This window comes from Grus americana, chromosome 2 (genome assembly GCF_028858705.1).
Source record: "Grus americana isolate bGruAme1 chromosome 2, bGruAme1.mat, whole genome shotgun sequence".
NCBI lineage: Eukaryota > Metazoa > Chordata > Aves > Gruiformes > Gruidae > Grus > Grus americana.
The window spans coordinates 79520015-79545129 of record NC_072853.1 but is presented as its reverse complement, the minus strand read 5'-3'; the positions used below and the strand labels follow the sequence as shown (position 1 = coordinate 79545129).

Here is a 25115-nt window from a genome sequence, read left to right as displayed (position 1 = left end):
TGATCGCTGTATACTTTCTTTAGTCATTAGCACTTTTGCTAAAGGTTTGCTATTGGTCACTCTTGGAAACAATCTGCCTGGTGCAGATTACCTGGTTTAAAGTAGTAGACGTCTAAGCATCTTATAAACCATAGCATCTTATGAACACAGTCTAGGCTCTGGATCATAGGATAATTCAGGTTGGAGAGGACCTCAGGAGATCTCTAGGCTCAAAGCAGGGTTAACTATGAAGTCAGACCAGAATGAATAATCAAGGCTTTATTCAGCCAGGTCTTGAAAACTTCCAAAGATGGAGGCTACACAGTCCCTGCTGCTCAATGGTCCTCAAGGTAAGTTTCCCCTCACAGCCAATCTGAACCTCCTTTGTTTCAGCTTACCCCCATTGCCTCTCATCCGTGCACCACTGTTTAGAACTTGGCTCTGTCTTCTTGTTAACCAACTTGTAGGCATTGGCAGGTGGCTGTTAGGTTTCCCAAAGCCTTCCTTCCTGCAGGCAGAACAAACCCAGTTCTCTGAGGCTTTCCTCACAGAGTACGTGATCCAACACCCTAAGCATCCTGATGCACTCATTTAGCTCACACCACTTATGCTGGGGGCCCAAAACTGGACGCAGTATTCCAGGTGTGATCCAGTGAGTGCTCAGCAGAGGGGAATAATCTCCAGCACATAAATACTGCCAGCTTTATATGCTGCCGGGGAAGACTACTGGCTCACATTCAGCTTGCTGTTTACCAGTACTCCAGGAGAGAAATGTAGTGTATTACTTGTAAAACTTAGTCTGATCTCTTCTTCAGTCTCATCTATAGCCTGTATTTCATCACTTAGCACTCTGTTAGGTTTCTCTCCACTTCAGCTTCAGGTATCTTTACCTCTCTTTCACAAATACCAGTCTTCCATCTTTTTTTGTCTTCATCTGTTCCTGCCTGGCCTGTGAAGCTCATTTTCTGCACTCAGATCTCCTGGGATTTTCCTCTGTAACAGTGTGTAGTAGGGGTGGCACATAGAAGCAATGATGATAAAGCATAGTTGGTGTTATGTGTTGTTTTTAGGGGATATTGCTGACTGCCGGAATTGCAGGACAGTCCCGTTTGGCCTATGAAGCTTTGAGGAATCGTGTACAGGGCAAATTGTATTCGCTCTGCCTTAGCACAGGTGCAGCAGATGCATACAAGCACGAATCACAGAATGGTAGGGGTTAGAAGGGACCTCTGGAGATCATTTAGTCCAACCCCCCTGCTAAAGCAGGATCACCTAGGACAGATTGCACAGGATCGTGTCCAGGTGGGTTTTGATTATCTCCAGAGAAGGAAACTCCACAACCTCTCTGGGCAGCCTGTTCCAGTGCTCGGTCACCCTCAGAGGAAAGAAGTTTCTCCTCATGTTGAGATGGAACTTCCTGTGTTCCCATTTGTGCCCATGGCGCCTTGTCCTGTCACTGGGCACCACTGAAAAGAGTCTGACCCCATCCTCTTGACATCTGCCCTTTAGATATTTATAAACATTGATGAGATCTCCTCTCGATCTTCTCCAGACAGAAGAGACAGACCCAACGCTCTCAGCCTTTCCTCACACAAGAGATGTTCCAGTCCCCTAATCATCTTTGTAGCCCTCAGTCTCTCTTGAGATGGGGAGCCCAGAACTGGACACAGAACTCCAGATGTGGCCTCACCAGGGCAGAGTAGAGGGGGACGATAACCTCCCTCGACCTGCTGGCCATGTTCTTCTTTATGCACCCCAGGATACCATTGGCCTTCTTGGCCACAAGGGAACATTGCTGGCTCATGGAGAGCTTGTGGTCCACCAAGACTCCTAGTCTCTGCAGTGCTGCTTCCCAGCAGGTCAACTCCTGACCTGTACTGCTGCATGGGGTTATTCCTCCCTAGGTGCAGGACCCTACACTTGCCTTTGTTGAATTTGATATGGTTAATGCTTTATCTACAAGCATAGATACACTATGATACAGTATCTCGTTAGACCTCCTAACATAGGTGGAAATTTAGATGAGCTTTTGGGCTTGTGAGCCTTTATATATTTGAAATATTCAGACTTCTTTCACACCTGAAGATGCCTACACATTTTGCGTTGCCTGTGTCCTCAGGCCATCATGGGAACAATGTTGTCACCTCAAGACCTCACAGTTTTTTGCCATGCTCACAAATGCCAGGGGGAACATTCTTGTCAAAGAAGTGACAGTTGAGACTTTCCTATAAGCTGTGGCAATGCTACTGCTCCTTAAAGTTGCTTCCACTCTCAGTATTGCAGAACAACTTACCTTCCCCAGAAGCCAGTTATTCAAATAGCGGGGCTACATCCCTGTTTTCAACAGGATCAGCACTTCTGTGGCAGAGATTTCTTCTACCTGCAGAGGGTAGGCAACCTTGTTGCTGTGGAGGAAGTCAAGTCCTGGTGGGAACTGCCTTGATTCTGCTGTCAGTCATGCATGAATATTTCAAGAAGTATCAGGATGAGTTTTTTAAAAAGTTAAGAGGTAATGTACTCTGACTTCTGTGTAGCTAGAGGTTGTTCCAGTGAGTCCCACCCCATGACTTCTATTGTACATCTCTTCAGAGTCTTTTTTACATTTATCTTGTCTTAGCTGATGAATTCCAAGAACCAGATGATCCCAGAAAACAACCATTAGCTAATCAGTCCACTGATCTTAAGGTATCTGAGAGAAACAGAGGTAATTTTTCTTGGGTTTTTTGAAATTCAGAGTATAGTAATACAGAACATGTGAGATTATCATCCATCTGTTGCAACTAAACAGCTCATCTCAGAGAGCACTTCTTGTCATGGATAAGGGATTCAGTACAGCACAGGAATAGCTGTCCAGCTATGCACTGGATTTATTTTTTGCATTGGATTAATAGGCCTACGCACACAGAAAAGTAGAAGACCTGACGTTGCCTTCAGATAATAAGGTCTAAAGATCTGGACTGTTGTGTAAACATAAGGGTAACTTGTCACAGACAGAAATTTTAATTCAAAGCTTTGTGTTTTCAGTAGAAAAATGTTGGCCCTGTGTCTTATAGTAAGAGAAACTTGTTCTTTGAAGTGTTGATATCAGTCTAATACAGGAAATGTGCATTTTTTTTCCTGGCTATGGAAATCATCTCAGCCAGAGCAAGCTTTGATATGAAGCGTGTTATGTGTTCCTTTTTACGGGGATGTTGTGGGTTCCTGCATCCAAGCTATAAACAGGATGAAGCATCTCAGGCTCACTAAAGTAAAAGGCAGTTCCTAGGCACTAATGTAATTTGTTTGCCTATGTGCATTTATTGCAGTTTTAGAATTATTTCTATGGTGTTACTTTTATCATTGGTTCCTTACTCCCTGCCCTCAGAACTGGATTTTTAAAGTCTTTGTGATTTACTGTGGTAACTCTGACAGAGACTTTGCTTCCTCTATCATGACTCTCGTCTCCCACAGAGTGAGGTTAAACAGCAACCAGCCAACCTTTGGACAGCTTTGTACCATTTATTTTAGGGTGAAAACACTAATGAAAAAAAATCAGTTTACAAGTTTATTTTCATGGGACTTGATTAAGATGCTGCTGAGTCACCAGTCTTCTGCTAAGTTTTTCATGTCTCTTAATCCACACAGTTTCTGTGAAGATGAACAGTATTGACTATGGAGGTACATGCTTCCCAATTTGTTTACCTTCCAGGAATTTTACATGAATCTTTCCCAAGCAGTTTCAGGAGCTCAGGGTTTATCTAGACCTTATATCAGCAATACAGTACTTTTTTTAGTGTTGCATATACCCCTTACTTCAAACATGCTTCCATATTATAATTACTGAAGTCCCTCATGTTAGATGAGGATATTAGGATGGTTGAATTGTTTTACACAGAAGTTGAGTTCATAAATGCAAGGAAGTTGGAAATCTAATTGTAGTGTGCAAATAGCACTATGTAAAAACTATTTTTGTAGGTAATACATTTTAAGACCTTATCTATATCAAAAGTTTCTTTAGCAGGGCAAATGTAATACTGCTGAAATTCGATATTCTGCTGCTTTTCATTGAGGAATGTACATAGTTAATTCTAAACCATAAAAAAGTAAGTGTGGATGTCATGATCGCTTCATGAGTTCACAGTTCTGTAATGATCTTTGGTATTTATTGCCAAATAATCACTGCATAATCTGTATATGTCTCAATTTAAAGTTTTGATTGCTCTATATGGAACTGTATTTGGCACTTGAAAGATTCAGTTAAGTTAAAAGCTAAATGAAAAGAAAATCTTTTGAAGAAGAAAATACCTTATTCATAATTTTGACATTTCATTCCCACCATTACAGTAGCTTTTTTGTTTTCTTGAAGCACCTAAGAGAAAGTCTTAGAGTAAGAATTTTATTTCTTTCAAGAAAGGAAAGAAGAAAATTCCCAATGTTTATAAGCATTTCAAAAGGGGCAGTCAGGAGGAGCCAGAGAACTACAGGCTGGACAGCTTCACTTCAGCCCCTGGGAAGGTGATAGAGCAGCTAATCCTGGAAGTCATTTCCAGGTGCTAGAGGAACAAGAAGGTGATTGGTGAATCCATGCTGACAACTCCTAAGGGAAGTCATGCTTAAGATAAACTTCTGTGATGAAAATATGAGAGAGCGCCTTGGATATTGTCTACCTAGACTTCAGTAAGGTTCTCGATGCTATCTGCCATAAGATCTTCATAGAGAGGATATGATGAAGTATGAGCTGGATGAGCAGACAGTGAGGTCAATTGAAAACTGGTGGAATGACCAGGCCCAGAGAGTGGTGATCAGTGGCACGAAGTCTAGTTGGAGGCCAGTAATTAGCAGTGTACCCCTGGGGTCAGTACTGGGTCCGGCCCAATCTTGTTCAACATCTTCATTAATGATCTGGGTGACGGGGCAGAGTCTACCCCACAGCAGCTTTGCAGGTGACAAACAAACTGGGAGGAGTGGTTGATATGCCTGAGGACTGTGTCCAGTTCTGGGCTCCTCAGCAGAAGAGACAGTTGAAACTACTGGAGAGAGTCCAGTAGGTAAAGGGCCACAAAGATGATGAAAAGACTGAAGCATCTCTCCTTTGAAGAGAGATTGAAAAAGCTGGGACTGTTTAGCCAGGGAGAGCTTATCAATATGTATAAATACCTGAAAGGAGAGTGCAAAGAAGATGGAGCCAGGCTCTTTTTAGTGGTGTCCAGTTACAGGACCAGAGGCAATAGGCACAAACTGAGACACAGGAGACTCCATCTGAACTTCAGGAAACACTTTTTCATTGTGAGGGTGACCGGGCACTGGCACAGGTTGCCCAGAGACTCTGTGGAGTCTCTGTTTCTTGGAGATACTGAAAAGCTGTCTGGATGTGGTCCTGGTCAACTAGCTCTAGGTAGCCCAGCTTGAGCAGGGGCTTGGACCAGATGATCTCCAGAGGTCCCTGCCAACCTCAACCATTCTGTGGTTTTGTTGTGGACTGCTCTGTAATTACAGTTCTGTAATTTGTTTTATTAGTTCTTTGAGTGTTGTTTGTCTTTTCGACTTGGCTCTTCTAGCTCTCTAAAATAAGCAGAATCATTGAAGACAGTTTTGTTTTATGAATTCTGTAAATAGTATGTCCAGGGAATAGGTTAGGAACGAGTGTTTCCAATACTCTGAGCAGATTTAAGAGGCTTAGATTAAAAGAGTGATGTAATCTGAGACAGCAATTTTAAATCAATCCAAAGTGTAGTGACAGACCTTTAGTAAGAGCAGTCTTAGAGGAAGCACTTGTCCTTTGTGCCAGTGTCCAGGAGGAGCCACCCAAGCAGCACATACTAGAGATTGGATGATCCAAGAGAACCACCTAGGCTTTTCAGAGTGACACCTTATGCAGACATCCTCAGATGGTACAAATTGGGTTGGTGGGACAATGAAGAACCACCTCTTGGTTCTCTCTACCGCTTTACTGGTCCAAACTGTCTGACTTGAGTTCTGATCAACAGACTGCCAGTGTCAGATGAGTGTGTTTTGTGTGCAAAAAATGTATATATGCAGTGACATGCTCCACAAAGGAAGAAAAAGCCAGTGATCTTCAGAGTGCAACATGCTGCAATCTGCCATGGGCATTTGAACCTCCAGAGACAGCCTGCCCTGAGCACTGAACCCTGCATCACAGTAGTGATGAGGGTGTTCTCTGTGGCCGGGTGCCTGTTTATGGGCACTGCTAACAGAGCCTAAGCTGCAGTCAGAGAAACCACTAGGGAAGATGCTGAAGTGCAGGTCCAGGGACAAGGTCACTTTAGCAGTGGTGTTTGAGTTGGCCTCTGCTTGCATTGCCTGTTCTGTACTTGAAAGGACTATGATCTTTTGGGCCATCAAGTCCACGTTTTGCACAATATTGTATTTCCTTATCATTACAACCAAATTGTTTATAGAAAAACATTGGTTAGCTATTGAAAACTAGACTATGTACAGTAAAAACCAAGATCGTGTGTGAGGTGATGGACAACCAGCTCTTTTGCTCTATCGTGTTTAATCTGTGCATTCATGCTCAAATTCTTTTCATGTTTTCCCCAAGGATTGTATCAGATGTTTCCCTTTTGTCATGCTGCTTTGACAGTGGTTATGCAGGCTAAGTTATATATTCTACTGAAAATTCAGAATTGGTTTCTCAAGTGCAAGTACCATACTTGATACTCTTCGTTCCATTTTCAGAGGTATAGTGTTCCTGTTTAAATCAAGTGAAACTGTGAATGCCTAACCCCTTTGGAAATTGCAGTAGGGTATATTAATGAAAATACCCAGACTTCAAGCTTACAAACTGCTTTTGAAACTGTTACATTATGTGCACAATAGCAGAGGTACTGAATAGGTTTTCCTTACATTTTCAAGGACATAAACACCAAATTACACCTTTACATTGCTATGTTAATATATTGATCTGATCCAAAACCTGACCTACCTGAAATAATTACAAGCCTTCCTGAAGTTCTAAATATGTATTTCCATTAAAAACTCACCACTGAATAGTCACACCTGTCAGCCTGGTTTAAGTTTTTAATTAATTTGTTCCTCAAGATTACCATACCTAAAAGAAATGGTAACAGCTGATCAAATTGCTTCATATGCCAAGACTGACAGTGAGATAACACTAAGGAAAATCAAAATGAGACTTTCTGAACATTGATTGGTTGATGACAAAGTTATGAGAGGCTGCTTGCCAGTCTGAGAGACGTAGAGAAAGACAGACAGGAATTACTTCAGGGTGGATTTTCTTATTAGTGATTTGTTTTAGCTCATGTTTCCTGTAGTGTTTCCATTCTGTGTAACCTTACTGTTACTTGAAGCTCTACAAAGTGAATGCAGACTAAAATCAGCATGACTTCTGTTACTTCCACGGATGATCGTAGCTCCCCTTTGACACAACGCCAGGTATATATATAATTTCTATCGCGCATCGTGGTTGTACCATGCTAGCACAGAGCACATACAGAGACAGGGTAATTTCCCTTGGTTTTCTTCTGCTCTGGACAGCTGTGGGCTTCCTGTTTCAGATGTGCAAGTCATAACCTTTTGATTCATAAAAGATTGAGGATCTCCGGTGGTCTATATGGAAACTAGGGTTCTGGAAAGAGCAGAGGTAGCAGAACTCATATGTAGATGCCTGGTGGTTCTTTACTGCTGATGGTTTATCAGTGGTTTTCATAACAGTTGCAAATCTATCCTTCAAGAGAATGAGAGTGCTCCTTGTCTCTGCATAGGCTACAAAACACTTGGATCGTTTCTCCATGTGACATCAATAAAATGACATCACTGCATGCATGTGACTGTAGTTAGCCCACCCACACAGAAAAGGAGGAGGAGAGGGAATACTTGTGCACCTGTGTGGTCTCCCTTTGTATGCTTGAAAAGGTCATAGCTGAGCTCTTTGGATCAGGCAGTAAGCCTGTGGCAATGTGCCTGTTATTGGTACCCTGTGATATCTACATCAAAGCACTTCGTGGGCAAATCAATGGCATTTAGGCATTGTCTTTTCCATATGCTTTCTCTTGTATTACTATCGTCTACAAAACAAGATACTTAGTTCTTTTAACATGAAGTACATCCCTGGATGTCTCTTCTGCTCTGTCTGGGCCTGTCACAGCAGCTTATACTTCCACTGTGTTTTAGGAAATTTTTCCTGATACTTATTCAGCAATACTGCCAAAGGAGAGGATCCCCTTTTTTGCTTCCTTTTTTTCCCCTCCCTTTTCCCCATCCTTTCCCTCCCCTTGCCTCTAGAGTTTCCTCTCCTACTGTACTTCTGCCCAGTACTCACATCTGTCCTTGTCCTCCTACCTCCACTCACAGATCAAGTAGCATGATTGCACTGTGTTTTTTTTCTCAGCTGTGGATTGTGCCGTTACCCTCTCCATGTTGCATCAGGAAGTGTTACCGTTCTTCACAGCACAGCTTTGTAACGAAGCTTGCTTTTCTTGCTTAAGCTCCTGTATGCTTTTTTTACTTTCTAATTCCCTTGATGTGTTACAGTAATGAATGAGGATTGCTGCTGTAAAATTTGTGGAAATTTCTCTTTCTTTGCAATTGGAAGTAGCTAGAAGAGATCCCTCTGACAGACAAAAATGAAATTAAACTTCAGTTTGCAGCTGGCCATTATGTTGCAGCAATAGCATTGCTGTCATCTGGGTGCCTAGGGTATGTCTCCATGGACTAGTTCTCTATAAAGATTTTAAATAAATATGACAGGAGCCCAATACCTTTCTGTCAATTTTAATGTCATAGCAGCAAGTATTCCGAGCAAGTATACACAAGAGGTCTGTCTTCTCTCTTGAAAGTGCAGGTTAATAATAGGAATGCCACATTGGTTAATACAAAATTTTGCCATAAATATAGAGGATGAAAATTAGAAAATGGTTTGGCCTTTTGATAAATTAAGGATGTTCTCTTTACACCTGGCCTTTGCATTTTTTTCGTGGTGATAAACTCAAAATGAATGGGTAGGTATCTGGTATGAAAGGAGCGTGCAAGCTAGTTAGCTGGTTAAAAGTTTGCACATATCACTTTTATCAAATGTCATCTCAGGAAATAATGTGAAAGGAGGATTGTTGTTATAAGTGAATACAAGTAAAAGCAGCAAATATATTAGGTATGAATTTGACTTCTTGTGTTCTTATTTCAGGTTCTTAAACATAACTTTAAGGTTGTGACCAAAAACCTGTAGTAATCCACCTGATTGCTTTGGTTTTTTTAGCCCCCATTAGAGAGTGGATATTTATTGCACCCCAGCATTATATGTCTGGGAGCAGCCTGAATTGTAGTCCGGCCCCACCACTTGATTTGCACCTACCACGTGGTAGGTGCTCTGCGAGTCACTATGATACTGAGGAAAAGTGACCATAGATAGACATTGTTTCCAAAAATACATTTATCGTTACATCTAGCTTTGTTGTTTTCCATTGACCTTCACTATTTTGTGTTTCAGAATTTTTGTCTTATCTAAATAACACGTTCAAATAATATCTCTAATTTTCAGTTAAATGAAAACTTAGATATTTTTTTTAGTGCCCAGTTTTTAAGATTTATCTGTGTTGTAACTTATCAGACCAAAATTTAGAGCCTTAATGGAACGTGAGACCTTTTTCCAGATACATGTATCTGAGATACACGATACGATTTCTACTGCATCTGTCTCTGCTCACACTCATTCATGGTATGTTTTCCTGATGCAAGCAGGTTAACCATTTGAGTCCTTTCTTGGTGGTGTTTGATTTAGCAATCTCAGGCCAGTATATCTTTAATTTTCTCCCTAAGTTTTTGATTAAAAAAAGAAGAAAGTTAAGATCCAAAATGGTGCAGTTCCTCTGAAGTATTTTTAAGACTTCTCATTGCAGAGGTTTTCAGGTACTTCTAAGATCATGTGAATTCAGAAGAGTTCAGCTGAATCAGGCCGTGCATCATCTTACACTCCAGCCTGCAGCAAAACTTGGTTGCTGCAAGTTCCACATTCCTTATCTTCTCTATTTACATGTGACGTGATTATGCTGTAAGCTAGAGATGCTTTCTCAGGAAAGCACTGGCTTTGCAAATATGTTATCCAAAGTCATCACTCCTTAGAAAAGAAACAATTTGGTGATTAACTTGCCATTGCACACAGTTAACGTGTTATTAAAAACAACCAAAAAACCTGTTGGTTTGGGAAGTAGCCCTTGGGGGCTAAGAGGCTGTTAGAGGTAGCTAGGGATGGAGAGGAGGATGGGATCATTACCTCCCCTGTACCCTCTGCCAAAAAGTACCATTAAAAACTCCTCTTGTTGCTGCTCCTGCAGATCTTGAGCTCCCTCTAACCACTTGCTTTTGTAATGAAAACTAAATGGGGACATGTTTTGTACTGAATTCTTAAAATAAGGAGTCAGCATTACATAGATGTTTAGTTCTATGTCCCAGCAGTGGGAAAGGAAATAAGAAAATGTAATGGAACCAAGAGATAAATAATGGGAAATACATTTTTGTAGTGGAAATGTCTCATATTTACAAAATGTTTCTTCAAAATGTGAAAATTTGAAAAGAATAAACTGTCAGTAAGTCATGCCACATTATGAAAAGTCATGCAGTATAGCATTTACAAATGTGCATACCTGGTTGCGTGTATGACAGAAGGTGCGCTTATAGTGACGATTACTATTTCCACTTTTTAATTGTTTGAAAATCTGATTGCAGTGTCATGCGTTTTCATTAATTTTCACACTGACATACTGGGACTCCATTAGTCTTTTGAACTACATAGAGTAAAAGTGACCTACTGAATCTGGAGAGATCTCTGCGTTTGCATGTTAATAGACTTTTACAAAAGTTATATCCTGGTTCATTAGCAAATTAAAAGCTATTATTTAAAATGTTTATATGTCCACGTACACACAGGATGAAATGGCTTTTTGAAGCATACAGGGGAATCAAGGAATCTTTAGGAACAAAATATTTTGGCTAATCTAACCTAAATGGATACTTAGATAGGTACACTCTTTTTGAAATAAGTAGTACATTTTACTTATGCCTGTTGTCCCTGATTTCAAAGGTGAGTAGGCTAATGGTTTCTTAAGTCAACTCCCATTATTATGTTGTCGCTTGTTACAACACCCAGACAGTGGCCAGAGGTACTACTGCTACGCAGATGTTTTGGAAAAACTGTGGTCTTGCTGAGGACACCCTTCAGCTAGAACTACAGAAACATAACTTTAGATAGCACTCCAGCCAGAACTGTGCCGCCAGGTAGTGGATAAAGTAAAATGAGTCATTTTTAGTGTCTCTTTATTTTCTGTTGTGCTCTGTACGGAAATGACCAGTATAAAATACTAGTACAAACTAGCAGTATAAAGTGCCAACTGTATTGCTGCTGTTTAATAAATGTAAACTCAGCTGAGACTGTGCATGTTTGTTTCATTTTCATTCCTCAGAGAGACTGATCTATTTGTCCTGTATAAGCAAAGTGAAGAAGCAAAGCTACCTGTCCATCACAAACAGAAAAAATGTAATCTAACCCTGTTCTGTATGGTAGAAGGTGATGTTGCCAAGCGGTTAGCTGCCATCTTGTAGGTGCTATAGTACTTTAAGGAAATGAGCTGCTTTAGCTATTATTAAAGCAATTAAAAGCCATTCAAACAAATGGAGCACAAGGGCGTGACAGATCTAACAGACTGAACTAGAAAATTAGCAGTCATTTTTGTTAGATTAACAGAAAAATGACTAGTGGTATTGACATTCAGGAGTTCGTAGTTGCTTTAAGACTTGTGCATCCCCCTGAAATGAATGGGTACTACTATAGAACTATATTTAGATTTAACAGCACATTGATGTGTTACCCATTTGCATTGTCATGGTTTTTATTTTCACTTTAAAAAGCTAGACATTTATTTCACACTTGAGTGCAAGCTTACCATCTAAGAACTCCTCTTGAAATCCTTCAGAATGTAATGCTTTGAATCCCATTGTTACTGATTTCTTCAAGGTCATTTTCTGTGTATTTTCTTGGTACCGAGTTCCAGTCCCATTGACATTAGTGGAAGTTTTGCAGATGGTTGTAGTAATACCTGATGTTGACCTTCTGGATTAAACCCTTAAGATAAATATGGAAGGAAGAAACAGCCTGTTCTGGTTGTATTCAGGTGACTGGATGTTTCTAGATGGAAAGTGAAGATGCTGCCTTTCCAACTGCCACAGCTCAGTAGCAGGCTAGTAATGGTAGTAGAGGAATGAAGTGGTTGCTTTCTCTCAGGTTAACAGAGGTCAGTTTCTCTGTGGAGAAATTAATTTTCTCCAAGTTCATTTAAACAAAGATGGACCTTGTCTGAAGCCCTTTTAGAGAACTTTGTTTCTTGTATTTTATCACATTGAAAAACTAGCTGGGCTAAGTTTATTAGGGGTTAGGTATTTTCTTACTATTAAAAGTAAGCTGTTAGGTTAAAAACATTTTTTTAATTCTGTCTTCTTGCTCCTTTATGAGCTCTAAATATAAGATTGCATACTTAAAGAATATTTTTGTTTTCTATGTCTGAATTAAGATGAATTCCAGGATCCAGGACTTACTGGTCTCTTATTCCTATGACAAGATTTATGTGATTAGAAATGCCACTTGCCACTGGAGAATGGGGAGAATTGTGTTGATAACTTTGGCAGGGTTTGAACTAAAACAAGTTCCTGGCCGATACAGCCATCTCACACAATCTTCAGCACAGGGTCTGATGCTAACAGAGTGTCTTCGTGACCTTCCACAATGGCCTTTATCGCGCTCAGAGCTTTCCCAGGAGCGGGCTTGAAATGGGCAAGAACTTCATCATGGTCTGTTCTGCTGTGGGCAGAGCCGTGAGCAGGCAGAGAAGTGGAAAAAATGCTGTTTTTTAATCTTTATTTCCTTTGGAGAGCTTCACATAACAGTAGGGTACGACTACAGAATGGAAACCATGCAGAATGCACGGTGTAAAATTGGGTTGAGAAGACTCCTCACAATATTGCTGTGGCTGTGGAAGATGATGTAGCGTTTATGCACGTGCAGATGCATGCACGTTTGACTTTGTGTCTGCAGTGTAGTTGGGGGTAATAAGAAACAATATTGCAGTTGTTCAAAGCAGTAAAAGAGTGAAAGGTGCGCATCTACTGAATAGTTAATGGCTTGAGACATCAGAAAGCAGGATTTAGGTATGAACAAGAAAGACTGGGAAATTCTGAGCCACTGCTGTGTGTCCATGGGACAAACACAGATTCACTTGGGCAGGAGTGAGAAGATTTTCACCTTCTCATTAGCTTCTACATTCTGTGTCTCCTTCATTGCACTGACATTGTGTATTCCTAGCACAGTGTAACACCCTTTTTCCAGTTCCACTCCATCTTTCATCTGCTGGGAGATGGAGGAGCTACAGCAGTGCCACAACTGGCTAATGCGTCTCTCTAGCCGAGACACCACAGTGCAGGCCCACAGCCATGATATTCTCAGTGTGGAACTATGTTACTGTCACGAGAACGTGCATGGGGATATGCTTCAGTGCTTGACCAATACATGGAAGACTTGGTCCTCTCTCCCTTTTGCACCACGGTCTTTGCCGACCGTTTTGCAAATGCTTAAAGTCTGCCCTACTTCATGCCTTATTTTAGAACTTCCTTTGAGTTGTGTCACTGTTTAAACACTGCTTGCTTTATGTCAGTTTTCATAGCTCTTATTTGTCCACAGTTAAGTGGCTACAGATAGTAAGTGGGCTAATGCTGCAGTCACTGCCTGTGAGTAGTTTGTCATTGATGTTCATTAAGAGCTAATGTAGATGCTGCGATAACAGGGTTGAACCTGTTCAACGAAGTTCCCGCTGACTGGAAGAGGGGGAACATAACCCCCATTTTTAAGAAGGGTAAAAAGGAAGACCCAGGGAACTACAGGCCAGTCAGTCTCACCTCCGTGCCTGGCAAGATTATGGAGCAGACCCTCCTGGAGACTATGCTCAGGCACATGGAAAATAAGGAGGTGATTGGTGACAGCCAACACGGCTTCACTAAGGGCAAATCGTGCCTGACAAACTTGGTGGGCTTCCATGATGGGGCTACAGCATCGGTGGATAAGGGAAGAGCAACTGACATCATTTACCTGGACTTGTGCAAGGCATTTGACACTGTCCCGCACAACATCCTTGTGTCTAAATTGGTGAGACATGGATTCGATGGATGGACCACTCGGTGGATAAGGAATTGGCTGGCTGGTCGCACTCAAAGAGTTGTGGTCAACGGCTCAATGTCCAAGTGGAGAACGGTTACGAGTAGTGTTCCTCAGGGGTCGGTACTGGGACCAGCACTGTTCAACATCTTTGTCGGCGACACGGACAATGGGATCGAGTGCACCCTCAGCCAGTTTGCCGATGACACCAAGCTGTGTGGTGTGGTCGACACACTGGAGGGAAGGGAAGCCATCCAGAGGGACCTTGACAGGGTGGAGAGATGGGCCAATACAAACCTCATGAAGTTCAACAAGGCCAAGTGCAAGGTCCTGCACGTGGGTCGGCACAATCCCAAGCATGACTATAGGCTGGGCGAGGAATGGATTGAAAGCAGCCCCGAGGAGAAGGACTTGGGGGTGTTGGTGGATGAGAAGCTCAACATGAGCCAGCAGTGTGCACTTGCAGCCCAGAAAGCCAACCGTGTCCTGGGCTGCATCAAAAGAGGCGTGACCAGCAGGTCGAGGGAGGTGATCCTGCCCCTCTACTCCGCTCATGTGAGACCCCACCTGGAGTACTGCATCCAGCTCTGGGGGCCCCAGTACAGGAGAGACATGGAGCTGTTGGAGCGAGTCTAGAGGAGGGCCACGAAGCTGATCAGAGGGCTGGAGCACCTCTCCTATGAGGACAGGCTGAGAGAGTTGGGGTTGTTCAGCCTGGAGAAAAGGCAGCTGCAGGGAGATCTAATTGTGGCCTTCCAGTACCTGAAGGGGCCTACAGGAAAGCTGGAGAGGGACTGTTCATCAGGGAGTGTAGTGACAGGACAAGGGGTAATGGGTTTAAGCTGAAGGAGGGTCGATTTAGATTAGATGTTAGAAAGAAATTCTTTCCTGTGAGGGTGGTGAGGCACTGGAACAGGTTGCCCACAGAGGTTGTGGCTGCCCCCTCCCTGGAAGTGTTCAAGGCCAGGTTGGATGGGGCTTTGGGCAACCTGGTCTAGTGGAGGGTGTCCCTGCCCGTGGCAGGGGGGTTGGAACTAGATGATCTTTAAGGTCCCTTCCAACCCAAACCATTCTATGATTCTAATAAATGAATCAGTAGTTGGAGAATTATGGACTATTTCTAAATCCTCTGAGTCTTTAGGAAAGGTGAAATACTTAAATCTTCATTTTGTGATCAGAATGCAGCATGAAAGAGAAATTTACTCTCTGACAGCAATGTCATGTACAACAATATAGATAAGAGATGGTGGATATCTTAAATAATTTTCTTTTATGGCTCATACATGCACTAAAAACAAAGATGAATGAGAGACTGGTGAGATTAATCAGGCCATATGCTGCAATACATTGACAGTGAATGTAAGAGCAATGAATGTCAATCAGTTGCTATTATATATAATGGCCAGTGATTTACCACCTCATTAAGAGATCAGGACACCCAATTTGCTTGTATGTGAATAGCAAAACAAATAGTCGTTAAAGTTTCCTGATTGGGCACTGAGTTCTTCCTTCAAACCTGCATTAATTTTGCTGGTATCGGAAGAGGAACAATTTAGCAGAGTGGAAGCTATCTCATGGGGGATATCAGGGCGCAGACCAATACACTGGGATAAGAAAATTGTTTTCCAAAAGCAGTGTCTGTAGGTATGTGTATAAATGTGTGTGTGTATACGTACTGCATTTCATCAAGATTTGGCATCAAGGGGAAGTATTGCTTTTTCCTTGGTTTAGTATTTGCCACAGCACCTGGATGTCTTTGAGGTTGTTTCCTACTTAGTGTAGATGATACTCAGAGGTTCAACAGTGCCATCCTGTGGGTGATCTTAAAGGTTCGAAAGCTATGGCAGATAAATAAATGACCTCAACAGGATAAATTATCATAGAATATCAGATACTGTATGTCCCCACGCAATCAGCTAGTATATTTCCCTCTGGTAGTCAGTCAGACTAATTATTACTTTTCTGTCCAGAAAATTAATAACCTAAAGGTATTATAACGAATGGGAAAGTATTTCAGGCAAGCTGATGAGCAGCGTGCTTGTTAGTTTTACTCTTTTGCCGAGAAATGTGTTTTTAATCATCTCAGTGTGTTTTTAATCATCTCGGAATTTATTTTCACAGACAACGCCAAAATCAAAGGCAACTATGTAAATTCAAATAAGCACTCCTATAAAGAAGTATCTGGGCATCTTTAAAGAGGCATTAGACTAAAACTAAGACTAGTTAGCTTTCATGTTTCATAACCAGAAAATATGAATTCCCAAGCAACCTTGAAGATTAAGCTGGATGGTTTGAACAACTGGCCAAAATGCTTTTAATTCCAGAAGGATAAGGGCAGGATTAAAGTCTGAAGTTGTGTTGACTGAAGATGAAATTCTGCTTAGAATATTTGGAGAACTTTCTGTTCATGGAGTGAATATCATGCCAGGACAAGGCAGAAAATAGCAAAATGTGCTCTAATTAGAGAACAGTTGGGGCATCAATGGGTAACTGCAGATCATCCTGTTTCATAAATAGTTTTTCATTTTGCTTGCCTAAGCAACTTGTGAGCAAGAGTGGTTGATATGTTTATTTGGAAATGAGCAAGGAAATAAAGGGCAGGCTGCCCAGTAGAAGGTTCTGTTCATTTTTTCAAGCCCCTGCTGTTTTGGGGTGCCGGAGGGGCGAGGTGCGTGCTGTCTGCACGCTGCCTTTGCCCGGTGGTTCAGGGAGTTGGATTCAGCTCCGGGTTCTGCCCGGGTGCCTCTTCTGTTCACAGCCTGTGGCAGGAGTTTCTCCTTTGCTTTCCACAGCTAAAGGCAAGCTATGAGTCGCAGTACATGCCACTGGATGATTTGATTAAAGGGAGGAAACACCAAATTGTAAACTCCACTGTTAATCTTCGGTAGTTAAAAATTATGACATGATTTGTGGTTCCTAAGTCTTTGAAAAACACGTCATGCTATTATTTATATATTTCATATGTCTCTGCCAGACCCACTTAAACAGCAAAAGGTGGTCACTGGTGATAATGTGTCATTAATTCCTACGAGTATGAAAAGACAAATATAAATCATTCCCATTTAGACAATTAGTTTAATGTAGTTTTAAAGCATTTAACATCTTTTTACCTATTTTGACAAAAAAATCTTCTAGCCTAACAAAAGACTTGCATCTGTGTAGTTCTGTCCTTAAAGTAGGCTAACCTGTTGTAACTGTTGGCATATTGGGAGTCTTGACACTGTGCTTGTACTCTGATTTACAGTACATAGATGAATTTTGGGTGAATCATATCAGGAAAATAATCTCTTATGATATTTAATAGAAGGCAGAAAGGGTAGTAACATATCAAAGTTTAACCTCTGCACAGAAGAGATTTCTTTGTAGTCTTGATGAGTTTAAGGATAACTTGAGCCCTGGAGCATCAGCATTCATTTAATTTTTACACATTGCTATCCTAACTGATGTAAATGGGTTTTCATCATATAAATGTCTAATTCTGGTTTTGAATCTCACTAAACTTTTGATGTTGTCTTATTGTTCAGGAGGTTCTGCATTTAATTCTCTGGTATTTTAAGGGTATCTGCTATTATTAGTTTTAAATACGTCTTCTACTTTCTTCAAGTGTTGCTTATACTATAAAGAAGGTAAATGGGAACAATATTCCCCACTCTTTTGTATACCATATGCAAATAGTTCTTAGCTCTTTCCTCATATATAAGGTTCTCCATGCTCTCTCAGCTATTTCTGCTCTAATTCTTTACTTACGGTGTTTCTGGACTGAATACAGTATTTTAAAGGAGGTATACTGGGAGGTACTATTCTTACAATTGCTTTTTCTCATTCTTTACTTGTCTTAGCATGTTGTCTTGATTTTTCTGATCACCAGTGGACATGGAGCAGTAGCCTTCTACGCTGGCTGGCTGCAGTAAGACCCATTTCCCATTTCAGGAGCTTTTATAGTTCATGTGGAAAGGAATGATGCGTATGCATCGCTCTATTTCCTGTTTTGTCAACTCTTAACATAAGCTTTTGTTTTGGATCGCACTGTGAGCCATGCTAATAGTCCTTCCTCCAGGTTGGATCTGCCATTCAACCTGCCATTGGAAACTGTCATCAGATTCAGATCCAGATCCCTCCCATCAGGTAATGGTGTGGTAGGCAATTCAGATGCTGCAAATGGGGTTCATCCCCCACTTGGCTGTGGGAACACGCTGTGTGCTCTTTCCTGCATTTGGGACCACTCTTAAACAGCTGTCAGTCTGTGTAATCTACGTCCATATACACGCATAGCCTCTGCATGTGTGTGTGAGAGCATATACTGCATATATAGATAGATATAGCTAATAACTATAAAATTCTGTTAATTTAAAAAATGAATTTATTCCATTCCTCTGTCTTAAATGGAGTTGGATAAATACTCATCTGCCCCATGTACGTTCTGTAGCCTGTAGGAGATTTCACAGTAATTCCAACGTCACTGTGTTTGTCTTGACAGTATGTCTGTCAGACTTCAATTCAACCAATCCCTCTAAGGTGAAGGCATAAAATTTTAGTATTATTAATGCCCCATTTCATCTAGTTAATGATCTCTTCAAGTATTCCATCTTCTTTGTGATTTACTTGCAATGTCAGATAAAGCTCTTATTTAAGCTAAGTATTACGAAATCATAGAAATCTTTATTTTATTTGAATAGAATCAGGATAAATGAATTCAGTAGAGAGCCTGATGTTAAACAGGTGCAGTTCTTAGCAGCATTGCACATGTAAAATCAGGGTAAGTTCTTTGAACGCTCAGATCTTAACAGATGTGTTCTTTTTCTCCATATGTTATAATAAAATGAGGATTTGCTCTGAAAGTACAGACACACACTATAAGCAGTCTTGGCAAGCACATCGTTGTATTCCTTACACAATATCGGCTGTGGCTATTATTTAACTTTAAATGTGTGCATTAAATAGCTGTAAAGCACATATATGTATAAACAAAATCAGGTTTTGTCAGAAAGTAGTATTTTTTTTGCTTTCTTGTTTACTGACGCCTAGACAAAGGAATGCTGCATCTTCAGAACAACATCTGTCAAACTGATTTTCATCAGATTAAGTATATCCTCAAAGCAACCATCACAGCTTACAAAACACTGGAAATGTACATTTTGCTTTGCATAAAACACCAATAGAATTTGAAACACTTGAAAGTGTTTTATAAATGTAGCAATGATAGCCTGTGCGTATTCTCCTGTTTTGTTTCTGTTTTCGGTAGGTCCTTGGGAAAGATAGTGAGTGATGTTGCAACGTGGCAATCCCAGTAGATGTCTTGGAGTACAATTATGGAGTTACGCCCCTGGCAGCTAATCTGGGTCTGCAAAAGCCAATGGTTTGAGAGTCTGGCAGTAGAGATTGAATTTATTGTGAAGAAGTTCATCTGTAGAAAGATTTCTTTCATTAAGAATGAAATGTAAGCATGAATCAATGACTGATTATCTAGGCCTTTCTCTGATCTGTTGAATTCTTCAGTAGTATAAATGTGTGATTATATGTGTTCTAGTCTGATTCTGGTTCTATAGATCGTCAGAGATAACTGATAATAATAAATTTGTAAAGATCTTTTCAGGGACAATGTAATCTAGTAAAAATGGGAGGAAAGCCAGTGGCTTTAACATAAAACATAGACACACTCAATCATTCACGTTTCTGGCTAGCTTTCTGTCTTTTTTCCTGCTAGGGAATAATTAATGCATGAAAATGAGCTTCCTAATAGGCTGGTCTGTCTTCCATAGGAGTGAAGCATTTTGCCTGTGTAATCAGTTAAGTAAAGAGGCAAAGCCTCATTACAGTGTGTGCCCGCGGCCGAATGTGGGAACTTGGGTCAGCCAGAAATGAATGCCAGGATTTCTGTAAAAGATCTTTGTGGACGGAGAGTAGAGGTGCTCGAGCTGGAAGTCACGTCATTGTTCCCATTAGCTCTTCCAATTAGAAGGTGGAAATCTAGCATAATGCGTGAAGAGTCCAATCAAAAAGCCATGGAGAGGACAAACGAGGGTAAAAGTCAAGGACAGATTTGTTCCAGCTGCATCTGGATGATGTAGATAGATTTTTACAACTCTGGTTTCCCATTAGGTTGTTCCCTGTGTGTCATTGAATTGCCCTGTGCTATCCTAAAATGTTTCACATAAAACTTTGGTGAGTTAGTATGAGGCGTTTTGGTGCCTACCACACACCTGTGGGATAGTCCCAATTAGTGTCCTGGTCCTAAGACAGTGCAACTGAAGACAGTCCCAGAACCAATTGCATACAGACGAGCCTAAATATTTTATTTCATGATAGAGTTCAAGATAAATACTTTATATCTGAAGGATATAGTTTTTACCAGCAAAATCATATTGCTTATTTTTGTTGTCTTTATAAAGATATGCCAGCTAATTCTGTGGTACTACCTGAAACATAAACCTCAAACTGGATTTTTAGCTTAACTGATTTTGAAAATGATTCTAATAGGATCTTCAGCCTAGTTCCTTAGACAAAAGAACATATAACTAAGTAAAAATAAGTGCAAAAATATACCAGATATTCTAACTGTATCCAGCTTTATTGTGTACTCAAGGAACTTGGCACTTGCAAGCTCAGGTCCTTTGAATATTAATAGCATGGCATTTTGAACAGGAGACCATGGTTTCTGAGAAGACTCTTATGATTTGCAGCAGGAAAAGCTGTGTTTGAAACAACCATTATGCTAGAAATGCCTTCCAGTCAGCATTTTTGGCCAAAACCACGGAGCATTTAACTTGTTTTTAAAGCAAGAAGTATGGAACAGACAGCAGATAATAGAGTCTGGTGGTAGGCAGACAAGCTGCAGCACGTTCAGTGAATGCAGGCTCTTTTTGGGAAATGTTGATTTGAATTTCATGCATCATCCAAGCACAGCGAACACTGAAAGGTCATAGTAAGAATATAAGGAAGAAAACCATCTGATTTGAATTTCTCACTATCCAATATTGTTAATAATACAATATCAAACAAATAACTGTTTCTCTGAGTGTGACTAAAGCCGGATTCCATGTATAGTTGAATAATAACTTGCCATACTTTTTTTTTTTCCCATTTACTGTTCATTTCCTTTATAATGTCATGGTGTTAGTTTATGAATGGTACCTTGAACCACTGCAGTATATGTATGTTTTCTCAGAATTTTTTCTTTGAGTTTGTTACTCGGCATCCAGGAAATCTCATGCAGACTGTAACATACTAATTGGCTGAATTATCAATTAGGATACAATGAAAGTGTTTTGCTATTGATCTTTGCTTGTTATTAGTTTATACTAACAGAAAATTAGATTGAAGAAGTCTAATACAGTATTAAAATATTCTTTCTCATTGCAGGAAATATCACTGGTACTCATAAATGGAGGTATTTTAGAGCAGAACTTCCTTCCTTTCTCCTTTTTTCTAATCCTGTCTTTCTGACTTTTAAAAAATTTCTCTAAGGGATGATGACTCTTGTTAAATAACTAGGGTGTTCAGAGACTGTATAGCAATACCATGACTTAAACAGGGCTCAGGCAATATTTATTAGACCATTCTATCAAGGTGTAATACTGTGCTGCTTGCTACCTTAACTTCACATGACATCATATTAATAAATCTCTACAAGCTGTGTAGTTTTAAAGTGCATCATAATAATCAGTATCATTCCTCTAATAAATCATTTGATTTGTGTTTGTGTTGTTCCAACCTCATCAGCCATAACATCACAGGGTAGGGACCTGTCTCATGGTCCAAGTTAATGAACCACCTGCTCTGAGTCCTCGGTTATGGACGTGCTCCAAGGGAGGCACAACTTTACCTCCACACCCTCCTTCCCTTTTCAATGCTTCAGGTTACATGATTTTCTTACAAAAGTATTACTTCTGTTGTGGACATGTGCTGGAGCTCCTGTTCTCGATCCTTCTGCAGACTCCATGCAGGTGTATGGTTTTACTTGCCCAGGAGACCACTGAAGTTGCTGAGCGTTTATAGTTTGGAGGCTGTGGCGATACCCACCACCGGGGTGGACTGTTAGATGTGGCTGCACTTTGGCCTCGGTGCGGAGGTGGTCAGTTCAAGAGATGGGTGGCCAGGGAAACTGATCCCTTGTGCCGACCAAATAGAATTCTGCGTATGGAGAGTCTGTGCCCATTGGAATGGATGAAGGTCTGCAAATGAAAAAGCAGCGCATACTTTGTTTTGTTTTTAACATTTTGTTGCAGACATGATTCTCCTTCTGTGTAATAGAGTAGATAAATATCTGCTTGAAAATCTATGATTTAAAGTGCTGGGTGTTGTTTTTTTCTAAGACTCAGAATCTTAATCCATTTGATTGACAGATATAAACTTGAATTTTATTTTATTCTCCATCACAGCAGTAAGTTTAGTCCAACTGCAGTTTTCATTGTTGCAATACAAATATACTAAGCCTAAAGTACTGCTGGCAGCTTATATATAAAATTTGAGGATTAAGAAACCAATGCAAACAAACAAAGGCTCTCAGCTTTAAGTAAGGAACAGAGTGTTGGGCTAGCCTTTTACTGCTCTCACAATGTGAAGTAATAGCAGCCAAAACCTACAGGTCTGTTCTCGGCTGCAGTAATAGTAAGGCAATAGTCATTTGAAGAGGAAATTTGTCTTGTCTATTTGAAACATTCATTAATTGCCAAATTATGCCACTTTTTTTTTTTTTGCATTGTATGTGTGATGTACTTTTCAGTTTTACCATCTAAATAATTTGTACAAATAATCCCTCTTATTTTTTTCAGCCCACCTAAACCAACGGTGTTCATCTCTGGTGTCATTGCTAGGGTAAGATTATCATTAAATTTATTTAATCACAGAAAAATTATTGTAGACTTTTCAGAATTATCACTGATCAGGGCAAAATTAAATTTTCTTCATTCTTCTTCCTCTTTTATGAGAAGAGGCTTTATGTTTTGTATATTCGTGTAAGTCCCTTTGAGCACTTTTTGGTTTTGTGTGAAATTGAAATTATTTATTGAAATTACTTCCACCATTTTATTTTGAATTTTAGCACTTTAAGTTTATTGGATCTTATTTTCATATCTAAGCTAGATATTACTGCATTCATTTCCTTTGCAAGTGGTTGCATGTTAAGTCTGCTGCTATAGTTTGATCTGTAATGAGGAGTGACACTCCTGCCTGTAAGGATACGTGTTTGAAGACATGTTTCAGCTGCCATGTGTGTCGTGAGGTGCTTGGGATTCAAGATGATATTCCCTGGATTTTAACAGCAGGCAGGACCTGGAAATCATTTAGATGATTTAGTCTGCATTTAGATGTCTAATTACTTCTAATTATTGCATTAAAGTTTAGTAATTTTGATAGCACTTTAACAGTTGTAGGGTAGTGATATTTTTAGTGAGTGACTTAGGAAGTCTTAGACATAAAAAACAGGCCCCCAGTTTAGTAGGCATGCAAAACATTAAAAATGGAAAGAAACTGTTTTGTTAATTTTGTAACTCAGCTCTTCATTAGCTAATCAGTTACTTGATAGGGTGCTATACTTAACCTCAGTAAGCTATCAGCTACAAGTTGGTTTGTTTAACCTATGAAAAGCAAGGTTGGTCTATCATTTTCTGAGACTTTATAGCTCCCAAATGTGTATCAAAATTTCTTTGCTATGTAATAAACAAAACCTAGCAATACTTTTTTGAACCCAGAGTAATTTTTACATTATATTTTCAAGTTTCCTGGTATATAATAGTTCTCATCAGTGCCAAGTGGAGGTTTGTATACTGAGACCTGTTCTGTTTAACATCTTCATCAGTCAGAAGACTCCTGATCAGGTTTGTGGATGGCACCAAAATCAGAGGAACACTTAATAAGTTTGAGAGCAGACCTGCTACTCGGAGGGAGGTGGACAGGCTGGAAGAATGGCAGGCAGCAGCGGGACATGAGCCAGCCGCATGCAAGACACCAAGAAAGCCAACAGCATTCTGGGCTGCGTTAACAGGAAAACAGCTGGTAGATCAAAGGAAGGGATTATCTCCCTCTGTTCAGCATGATTTAGACCACATATGGAATAATTCATCCAGTTTTGGACACCCCAGTGTATGAAAGGTGTTGATAAAGCAGAACAAGTTCACTGGAAGGCCACCAAGGTGGTCACGAGTCTGAAGCACATGCCTTGGGAGGAGAGGCTGAGGGAATAGGCCTTGTTTAGCATGGAGGAGAGATGCTTTCAGGAGGACCTAACAGCAGCCTTCCCACAACTACAAGGAAGTTACCAAGAAGATGTAGCCAGGCTGTTTGGAGTGGTGCATGGTAGGCATACAAGAGACAACAAATTGAAATTGAAGGGCCTGACTAGACATAAGTCTAGTCTCTGTCCTTAGAGGTTTTCAAGACCAGACTGGATAAAAGCTTTGAGTAAGTTGGTCTGATCTTATAGCTAGCTCTGCTTTGAGCAGAAGGTTGGACTAGAGACATCCTGAGGTCCCTTCCAACCTGAATTATTCTATGATATTTTGATTCTAAGATGGGCATTTCCTGCTAACATTTACAGACTGATTCTGTCATGTGCTCAACTGTTACAGTACCCACAAGTCATAGAAGAGCTGTATTCACATCACCTGTTTGAGATAACAAGGTGTGACGGGTCAGCAAGGTATGGAGAAGGGAAACAGCAGCATCAGGGGGAAAGAAGGTAGAAAATGTCAGGTCTGAGAAGAGGAGATCTTTGAAAATTGGAAACAATTTGGAGTAGAGAAAAAAAGTGAAAAAAATGTAAAAAGTTAACCTAGTGATCAAGACTAAAAAAAAAAAAAAATTATGCCAGAAGAGAAGGAAGAATTTGAAGTAGATGGAAATGGGGTCAGGTGTGAAACGGGCCATCTGAGATGTCAGCTTTGTACAAAATACTTCTGTGTTTGGTTGTCACCCCATGAGCTGATGGAATGCAGGGAGTTTCTGGCTTATGATGTTTGTCCCAGTTTCTAAGAGGGAAGTTGTGGTG

At 40.4% G+C, this 25115-nt stretch overlaps 1 protein-coding gene across 1 annotated transcript in view; it reads left to right on the top strand.

Moving 5' to 3' along the window:
- DAP (death associated protein) overlaps positions 1–25115 on the top strand; it is a 57187-nt gene that overhangs the window by 28561 nt on the left and 3511 nt on the right. Inside the window, exon 3 of the mRNA XM_054816811.1 lies at positions 22903–22945. Within this exon, the coding sequence (XP_054672786.1) occupies positions 22903–22945 (43 nt within the window). The remainder of the gene's footprint in view (positions 1–22902; positions 22946–25115) is intronic.